We start from the raw sequence: 9973 nt of genomic DNA, 5'->3' as shown, positions 1-9973 counted from the left end.
GACCTGAGCTGAAGGCAGACTCTTAACTGACTGAGCCACCAAGACACCCCAGCATCAAACTCCTTCTTCAGCAAACAGAAATGAATGAAGATGGCACCCAGAGGGGTGCCTGGCTGGCTGTCAATACAACATGCAACTCTTCATCTCAGGGTCTTGAGTTCAAGCCCCACCCTGGGTGTGGAGCCTACTTAAAATAAAAACAGAAAAATGAAAAATAATTTTTAAAAAGATGGCACCCAGAAAGGAAAGCATATTCATGGTGGTTCTAGGAACTGTAGCTCTAGAAGTTACCATTTGCAAGCGTCATCGGACAATATGTGGTTTTAAGATGCAGACCGAACCACAAGTCAAGCTTCAGGAAGTGTAATTTTTTTGGTTACTGTGGTAACTTATGGGCAATAAATCAGTTTCTTTGCAATTATCAAAGAATAAACAAATAAAAGAGAAGGAAAAAAGACGTGGATTAAAACAGAGCCTTTGGGGGACCTGGCTGGCTCAGTCGGTGGAGCCCAAGATTCCTGATCTCAGGGTTTTGAGTTCAAGCCCTACGCTGGATGTAGTGATTATCTAAAAATAAAATCTTAAAAAGAAAAAAAAAGGGGGGGGCACCTGGGTGTCTCAGTCGGTGAAGCACTGGCCTTCTGCTCAGGTCATGATCCCATAATCCCGGGAGATCAAGATCTGCATCGGGTCCTTTGTTCAGTGGGTAGCCTGCTTCTCCGTCTCCTTCGACCTGCTGCTCTGCCTACTTGTGCTGTCAAATAAATAAATCTTAAAAAAAATTTAAAAAAGGCACATATATAGAGGGAAAGAATGGTAAAGCAAATGTGGCAACCCAATACAATACCCAAAAGCTGGCTGCCTTCATATTTCTTATACATGAGAAAAGTTAATTCCCCCAATCAGTTAGCTGGTTTGCATTTTGCAGCTGCAAGTGTTCCTACTGGATTAAGCAGCCAACTCCAATTCGCTTTCTACAAGTACACAATCATGCTATAAAACTGACACTTTTTGAGAGAAACTGACTGACAGTTCTAGTAACTTACAAAAGGCACTTAACTACATAGTGCTAAAGTGCAAACATCAAAATGAGATTTGTGATGAGTCCTTTCAAAACGCAAAGTGCTATAAATATAGGAGTAGTTTTTAAAGCTGTGTTTATGCATTCTTTTCCACTTTAATGCTGTGTTTAAGATGCTGGCCAGAAAAGTTAGCTCTGTAGAAACACTACTTTGCTTCACACAGAACTCTACGTTGTTTGCTTATAAGGAAATCCCTCTGCATCCGTATTTAAGTCTTTCTCTGTGCAACTACATAGGAGGTAGCAACTTCTTGTTACATTGTCTCATTCAGAAGTTTAGAAAGGCCAGAACCTATTTCTGGCTCCTTTTAGGAAATACAGTCATAATAGAATACATTGCTTAATGCGCCAGGCATTTTGCAAAGTGGCTTACATATCTTGTGCAACTCTCACAAAAATTCAGTGCGTTTTATGCAATTATTATTTCATCGTACGTAAAATGAGGAAAATACACTTACAGGGCTGTTGTAAGGATTAAAAGAGATTATACATGAAGCACTTAGCACAGCAGCTGACAAAAAGTGCTAAATATACACTTACCATTTATTGGTACCCTTATTTTACTGGTAAACAGACACAGAGAGAAAAGCAGTTTTCTGCCTTTCTCTATTTTTTCTTTTTTAAAAAATCATCTCCCCGTTCAGGAGGGGGAAACAGGAAATCCCCTTGACAGTGGCTGAGCTCAAAAGCCAGGAGACCCCTGTTTTGATCTGGATCTCGACTGTCCTCAACCCCTACCTACCAACGCCTGGCTAGGCGAGCTGCCCAGTAAGTAGTTGCTGAATTAACGAAGACCAGGTTTCTCGCCCGGGTCAGGGAGACGCTTCTGGGTGGGGCAGAACGTTCAGGTCTGCGCTCGCGCCCCATCTGCAGACCCGGAAGAGGCTGTTTAGACCTGTTCGGGCAAACGACCTTGTCGACCCTTCCCAAAAGCACGTTACCGAGGGCCGTCGCCCCCGAACCACAGCGACTTCAAGGTTGCCAACCTACACTCACCACACCCTGCAATGGAGGATGCCCACCCCGGTTCCGGCCCCCGCCACATTTCGCTTCCCCCGCCCCCCGCCTCCTCCCGGGAAGGCATAGGCACCTGGCGAAGGCCGCCGCGTGCCTCACTTTCCCCCGAACTACATCTCCCACAATCCCCATCGGCCGGACCCCCACCCCCGCGGCTGGTGGGAGTGGGGGCGGGGCGGAGCCTTCCGAGCCGTCCCGCCTGTGTCCCCCAGGGTAGAGTTCATTTTAGGAGAGATTCCGGGGTTCCCTGTTAAAGTAGGACCTCTGTCCCGATTAGGTCCGACTCTGTCCTCTGTACCCACTGTGGTCCCCTCACGGTAAGACGACAGATGGTCTAGTCCAGCGGAGACACTCCCCCTGCGCAGGGAGACCGGCGGAGAGCGAAGGGCAAGACCGCGCACGCATGCGCAGAGGCGCAGCTTGGGGGCGGGAGCCGCTAAGCCCCTTCCCAAGGCTGTGAAGGTGAGTAGGGGGCGGAGCGGGGCGTGTCCCTCGGGACTGAGCACTGCCGGGTCTTGGCCACCCGGGGCTCAGCCTCCACCATCCAAACTATAAAGCCGTTGACCCCAACTGTCCAGAAACTTGGAGTCCCCAGGAGCTCGGTTCTAGCGTTTGTACGTCAAAATCCCACTTCTGATTAAACCACTTCTGGCATTTAATTGCCATTATCTAGTTGTAAGTTGTTCTCTTCTGCTAGACCATGAGTTTCAAGAAATAACAGCTAACGTGTCGGGAGGGCCCAGATTTCATCTCGGTTTTCTAGCATGTAGCAAACATCTCCTTGGTAAGGTAGGGAGCTTTGGGACACTTGATTTCTATTCAGTTTACTGTCAGGCTACGTACATACTTGCTCCTGTTCTCTGTTTCATGTGTGTAAGTTTCATGAGAAGACCCCTCGAGATGATGAAGACAGTTTTACACTAAAGATGCAGTGGCCGTGATGAAGTTGATAATTTGCTGGGGATACAGAGAATTAAGCAAAACCTTATTGTGCCCTAACCCTAACCATTTTCCTTACACTTTGCTCTGTGACTGGGTTATGTTGCTTTATCTTGGGGACCAACATTTTCTCTTAAAATGGGCAGACTGGATGAGATCTCTAAAAACCTGCAGCTCTGAAATTCTGTGGTTGCTTAGTGAGGAGTAGAATCCAGATTATATCACAATATGTTAATACTAAGCATCATCAACTTCAATTTCTCTGCTAACATATGTGAAATATAGCTATAAACATTTGGCAGCAGCATTAGAAAAATACCGCCCCTTATCGTACCTGTAATTTCCTTATTGCTGAAAACATGAGATTGCTGATAATACAACTTCCTTCACTCTTTATTTGTTGTCCGTTTGTAGGCCATCACTGGGAAGATTATGAACATGACATATGTGACAATGGCTCAAATCTTAAGGTCTCATCTGATAAATGTTCCAGTGATATCTAATAGACAGAAAATGCTCCCATATCTTGGTGTCATTAGACACAGAGCAGTGTCAACTCATATATCCAAAAAGAAGATGCGAGAATATTATAGGCTGCTAAATCTGGATGAAGGTTGCTCTGCGGATGATGTCAGGGAATCTTTTCATAAGCTTGTCAAGCAATACCATCCGGACAGTGGCTCTGATACTGCGGATTCGGCAACATTTGTAAGGATCGAAGAAGCTTATCGGAAGGTGTTTTCCCACGTGCTAGAACAAACAAATGCCCGACAGAATAAAGTTGAAGAAGCAGAGGAAGAAGAAGACAAATTCAAATACAAAACACCCCAACACCGGCATTATTTAAGTTTTGAAGGTATTGGTTTTGGAACTCCGAGTCAACGAGAGAAGCAGTATAGGCAGTTTCGAGCTGACCGTGCAACTGAGCAAGTCATGGAGTATCAGAAGCAGAAGCTACAAAGCCAGTATTTCGTGGACAGTTTAATTGTTAAAGATGTGAGGCAGAGTAAAGAACAAAAGATAACTCAGGCTATAGAGCGTTTAGTAGAGGATCTCATTCAGGAGTCAATGGCCAAAGGAGACTTTGATAACCTCAGTGGGAAGGGAAAACCTCTAAAAAAATTTTCTGGCTGTTCATATATTGATCCCATGACTCACAACCTGAACAGAATACTGATAGATAATGGATATCAACCAGAATGGATCCTAATGCAAAAGGAAATAAAGGATACCATTAATCAACTCAGAGAGGCGATCTTAGCATCCAGGAAAAAACTTGGGAACCCCATGACACCAACTGAACAGAAACAGTGGACCCAAGTTTGTGAGCAGTTTCAAGAAAACATCAGAAAACTAAACAAGCGAATTAATGATTTTAATTTGATTGTTCCCCTCCTGACCTGGCAAAAAGTCCATTTTGATGCACAGAAAGAAATTGCCAGAGCCCAGGAAGTATATGAGAGCCTTGTAAGAGCAGAAGAAGTCACAAATAAAAACCCAAACAACATTGATCGGGGAGAAAGGGAGAAAACACCTGAAGTCAAGACAGGTTTTTTTAACTGGATGAATGTGTGGAAATTTATTAAAACATGACCACTTAAATATTCACAGTACTGCCTCAAACCATTTTCGGTTGTACTGATGTCACTCTTAGAAGCTGAGATATACTGTGGTAACACAAGTGATGAGAACTCTGAATCTCTGTACTTTTTTCAAAACTAATCACATCTCCAGGGATGCGTGAGGGAGAAAGCTGTAAGAAACCGAGCTTGAGACATGTTTGACCAGCTTTGCTCTGAGGACGTTGCAGGAAAAGAAGGGAACTTCTAGGAAAAAAAACCCATTCTGGAGTATAGATGTCAGTCATGGGTGAAATGAATTAGGACAAGGACTCAGAAGGGGAGTCATATAAAGGGCATTCCAGAAAGTCTTGGTGCAGTTTTCAGCTCTAATAACTCAAAAGACAGTTGGCTGTTGCCATCTTCAAACATAGTTACTGCAGCAAACAACTATAACAAGCAAGCCTTAAAAAGTATTATCAGAAGTCACAAAACTAAGGAATGGACTGTAGGCAAGCAAACTTTCAAATGATGAATGTCTTTTTGCAAGCTTGCTACATACATACCCCTGAGTTATTAAAGCTTACAATTGTTCTAAGACTTTCAGGACATTCTTTATGCGGGTGGAAATGTTATAATCAGGAAATTAGCCTAATGGATTTATTGCACTCTTCTTTTTTTTATAAACCGTCTTTGTGGAAACTGAATCAAAACAAAACAAAACAAAAAACCACGAAATACCCGAGTTGTACTTTTTCTTGCCTAACTTCATTATGTTAGCTGTACAAATCCATCAGCCAAGCTTGTTGATATAGCTGTTCTAGAAGTAGATTCTAGTGGCCACTTTTAAAGAGTTTGGGTATATTTTCTGCATCTTTGGAGGTAAAAGAAAAAAAAAAAAACTCCTTGGGCTCAGTGGAAACTTGAGGTTTCATTTCTGGCTTCATCGCTAAGTCTACCTGAAGCCTTTCTGTGTCATGTTACAGATTCCCCAGGGGCTTTTTCTGTATGAAAATCTCGGTGTAGGGATCCAATTTCTGGTCTAAGGAACTCTTTCATGAATGAAAAGGTGTCTGAATTTTGCTCCAGTTTGCACTTTTGGCAAATGACTAGAGATTGACATTCGTGAGATTGTTGTGTTCCATCCACTTTCAAAAAAATCTGACTTTTTTAAGTTTGTGTAATTGCGTTAGCCACAGAGTTGGGCTACTAGAAGAGCACCAAGTGTTCAAAGGGAGATCTGTTTCCTTATTGCGGGCTTATGGATGTGGTTCAAAAGGGGTACTTGCCACTCTGATTTTGAAAGAACAAATTATTTTGTAAAGTGCGTGATGGTTCAGTAAAACTGCATCTTCCGAGGAAATGTCAGGGCCTTCTGCTTAGGTGATGGGGTAATTAATTGGTATTACATGTGATTATTTTACTGAATGAGTTATGTGCCTTCTCCAGTGATGTTATTACTCTAAACAGAATTGTGACCAGTAGGAAATGTAGCTACATAATAAGAAGTATAGTTATAAAACATTTTAAAAGACTAGGATTCTGTGAATCTTGTTAAGAATGGGAATTAGAGGGCACCTGAGTGGCTCAGTGGGTTAAAGCCTCTGCCTTAGGCTCAGGTCATGATCCCAGGGTCCTGGGATCAAGCCCCGAATCGGGCTTTCTGCTCAGCAGGGAGCCTGCTTCCTCCTCTCTCTCTGCTTGCCTCTCTGCCTGCTTATGATCTGTCAAATAAATAAATAAAATCTTTAAAAAAAAATGGGAATTAGATGCATGACGCCAAGTTGCATTGCAGCAACATAATACAAAGGAAACCATTTTGGGGCGCCTGAGTGGTTCAGTCGTTGGGCATCTGCTTTTGGCACAGGTCATGATCCCAAGTTCCTGGGATCGGGCCCCGCGTCGGGCTCTCTGCTTGGTGGGGAGCCCGCTTCTCCCTCTCCCTCTGCCTGCCGCTCCCCCTGCTTGTGCTCTCTCTCCCCCAGTAAAATAAATGTCTATTAAAAACAAACAAAGGAAACCACTTTCAATATTGGATGACAGAAAGGTAAAGTTATCAGGAAGCACTAGTAAATCCTGAATTTCAGCACACCACGCCTTATGTTTGTAAATGTTATCTGTATTAATAAGGTTAATAAAGTTCATTTTAATGATTATCCAATGGTCTCTTGTTATATAAATAACCACTAAGAAGAATAACCGTATTTTTGACTGACCACCTGAATAAATGCTTTTTATCTTTTTGATTGATGATATAAAAGCTGTAAACAGATTGTTCTTGTGAAGAAGGCAAATTCACTCAGTGAAAAAACATTTACTAATTTAAGGAACTAAGTTTCAGGCCAGAGAAAAGATTTTGGCTGGTTGGTCAGTGTTTCTTGAATTGTGATCTGATGCTTCCTTTTCCTCTGAGGCAGACTTGACCTTTTACTGTCAGTGTTTCACCTTCTAACTTGGCCACTTTTTCAGATGTAGTGGTAATGTCTGAACAACTCCTGAACAGCCTCGCATCAAACACTGCCTGATTCCTAACCTTGAATTTCAGGGCTCCTTTCTTCAGACTCTAGGACCAGGACCCTGGCCCAACATCCTGAGCATACAGCCTCAAATTCCAGTGACTTTTGGCTCCCAGCCATGTGAAATGGTTTATGCCCTTGTTTTGTGTACCTGAGGCCGGTTTGGTACCTGAGGGCTCTTAATTTTCTAGAACAGTTGCAGTACTATTCCTTTTCTTCATGGAGCCACCTGGACAGAGCTCTACACTTGGCATTGGGGTACCTCACAGAGATGGGAGTCATCTGTGACCTTGGCTGTATAATCAGGGCCTGCTGCTTCCTGATGCCCTTCCCTGCTGCTAGCTGCCTGGGACCACCATCACTGGGACCCAGCGACCATTTGGGACCTTCTCGGTACTTCTCAGGCACCCCTCACGCTGGTTTGCTGTTCCTAGAAGGGTTGCGTTTCCTCTTCAACGATGTTCTGTTCATTCAGCGTATATTTGTCGAAGTCCTGAAAGGGAAGCCACCATCCCACCATCCGGATGGTCAGAAATCACTGAGGGGGGACATATGGACCCCTCAGCCCCAAATGTAACCCCCAGTTACTCATTTTCCTCACTCTTACTGCTGCCACCACCACCCTGGTTCCAGGCAGGGGACACTGACCTCCCTCTCCTTCCCTGGCCTTCAGGCAGACCCACAAATGTGGCATAATACTTCTTGCCCAGCTGAGACCAGACTGCCCCATCAAACTACAGCTTCCTTCAAGGCTTGGGATGACATAGACAAGGGGAAAGCAGTCCTGGGGACAGAAGAGCCTGGCCTGTGGCCCTCCCCTGTTCATCTCTGAGCCCAGTCCTCAACCTGCTGTAGGGGCAGAACCCACCGTTCTCCCACCTCTGAGAGAACCCTCAGGTGCCCTCAGCATGCCTCCACTCCCCCAAGTCTAGATTTAGGAAACTAAGAACTACGGAATTTTCTTTCCTGCCGAGACCAGTTTCAGAGGTCTGGCTTCCTCTTTGAGGACCCACACCTTCCCTAGATGACTAATGGATGTCACTGTCCCCCAGCCCCGCCACCTCTGGTCCTACCTGAGAATCTCAACAGGACAGATTTATCAAATAAGTTTAACATTGTTATAAGAGAGACCTACTCCAAATAAAATCTTTTAAGCAAAAGGGGGCGCCTAGATGGTTCAGGTCATGATCTCGAGGTCCTGGGATCCAACCCGTGTTGGGTTCTGGGTTCAGAGGGGAGTCTGTTTGTCCCTCTCCTTCTGCTGCTCATGCTGTCTTTCTCTCTCTCAAGTAAATAAATAAAAACCTAAAAAAAAAAAAGAGAGAGAGAGAGAGAGACATACTCAACAGTTGTGGCGCGGGTCCTTCCTGGTGTACTCTGAGAACCTTTAGCAAGGAGTGTATGGTCCAGTGTTGACTCAGCTTTATAATTTACAGCTGGACCTCTCTGCTTTCACCTCTGTGGGTGAACCTGGGTCCATAGCATTGTCCCCTCCACCTAGCTACAGTTTACACCATGAACTGCCCAGCTGAGCCCCAAAGCTTCTCAGTGAGATTTGCTTAAAGATGAACTTGACGGCTGCTCTACTTTTGGCTGCCTCCCCTCTTCCGAGGGACCTGTATTGATGGTGGTAGATGTCATTCGTCTAGCGGGGATGTGGTTCCTAACACAGGAAGCCAGATCTTCAAAGCTGCTCTTCACAGGAAAGAAGAGCCTTCCTTTCCTTAAACATGCCCCAAAATGGTCCTGTGACCCAGGCTCTGGCAAGACCTGTCCTTGGGGGACAGGGATCAGAATGAAGCATGGAAAGAACGAGGCTGGGTCTCTGGAGAAGCCTCACTCAGCTGCGGCAGGAAGGAGGTGGCTCCCAGGTGCATAAAGTGGCATTAATGTCACCTGCAGGGGTGGCCAAGTCCCTGGCTTAGCGGCAGCTTCGGTCTTCTCCTCCCTAGGTCAGTTCTTCTGTGTCGTTTCAGGCACTGCTCCTAACAATCTCGAGCCACTTTCCGCCCTCCTGCAAGGGCCCATGTCCTTTAACAAAACCCTTTTCTGCTTAATCCTGCTGGGAGGGGAGGGGCTGCCATTTGCAGCTAAGCACTGTGACATCCAGATGGGATGAATCTCCTGGCTTGGGGACACCTGGCAACAATACACCAGGTTGTGGAGTGGGGGAGTGGGGGACTGGGGCGGGGGCGTGGACTCTCACTAAACTCTCAGCTCTGCCATTTGGTATGAGATCTGGGCAAAATACCAAACCTCGATGACTTACGGATTACTCAGGGGTAAACGCTCAAAATGGTGACTGAGTGTGAGGATTCATTGAGATATTCTCTGTGAAGAACCCAGCTGGTGACTGCCATGGGGTGGGCACTGCACTCTAAGAATTAAATGACGCACGTTGTTGTGCTAATAAAATAATAAAAAGAAGGTTTTAAAATTTTTTTTTTATTTTTATGGTTTGTTTAAAAATTGTCCCATAGGGTCACCTGGGTGGCTCAGTGGGTTGAACGTCTAACTCTGGATTTCGGCTCAGGTCATGATCTCATGGGTTATGGGATTGAGTCCTGCAACAGGGCTCTAAGAGAATTTGAGAATTTCTCTCTCTCCCTCTCCTTCTGCCCCTACCCCTGTGTTCTTCCTCCTCTCCTCTCTCTCTCAAATAAATCAATAAAATCTCTTAAAAAGTGTTCCATAGCTCTTCTCGAGGGAATATTGATTTCAAAGCTGATCTTGCTAGTCGATTTCCTGAACTCACTGAAATTGTTCTCTGACATGCCTTCAGCTAGCAGGAGGCATTAAATGAAAGTGTAGAAGCCAGCCAAGAAAGACCACATATTGTACTTTTCCATTTATATGAAAGG

General features: G+C 44.9%; 1 protein-coding gene across 1 annotated transcript; it reads left to right on the top strand.

The window, feature by feature from the left end:
* The first annotated feature begins 2254 nt into the window (after positions 1–2254).
* Positions 2255–5808, top strand: DNAJC28 (DnaJ heat shock protein family (Hsp40) member C28). Its single transcript, XM_059164628.1, has 2 exons — positions 2255–2560; positions 3452–5808. The coding sequence occupies exon 2, from the start codon at positions 3470–3472 to the stop codon at positions 4628–4630; it is 1161 nt and encodes a 386-aa protein (XP_059020611.1). The 5' UTR covers positions 2255–2560; positions 3452–3469; the 3' UTR covers positions 4631–5808.
* Positions 5809–9973: the final 4165 nt, after the last annotated feature.

Source organism: Mustela lutreola, chromosome 2, assembly GCF_030435805.1.
Source record: "Mustela lutreola isolate mMusLut2 chromosome 2, mMusLut2.pri, whole genome shotgun sequence".
Lineage (NCBI taxonomy): Eukaryota > Metazoa > Chordata > Mammalia > Carnivora > Mustelidae > Mustela > Mustela lutreola.
The sequence above is the reverse complement of the archived record's forward strand: the minus strand, read 5'-3'. Positions and strand labels throughout refer to the sequence as shown.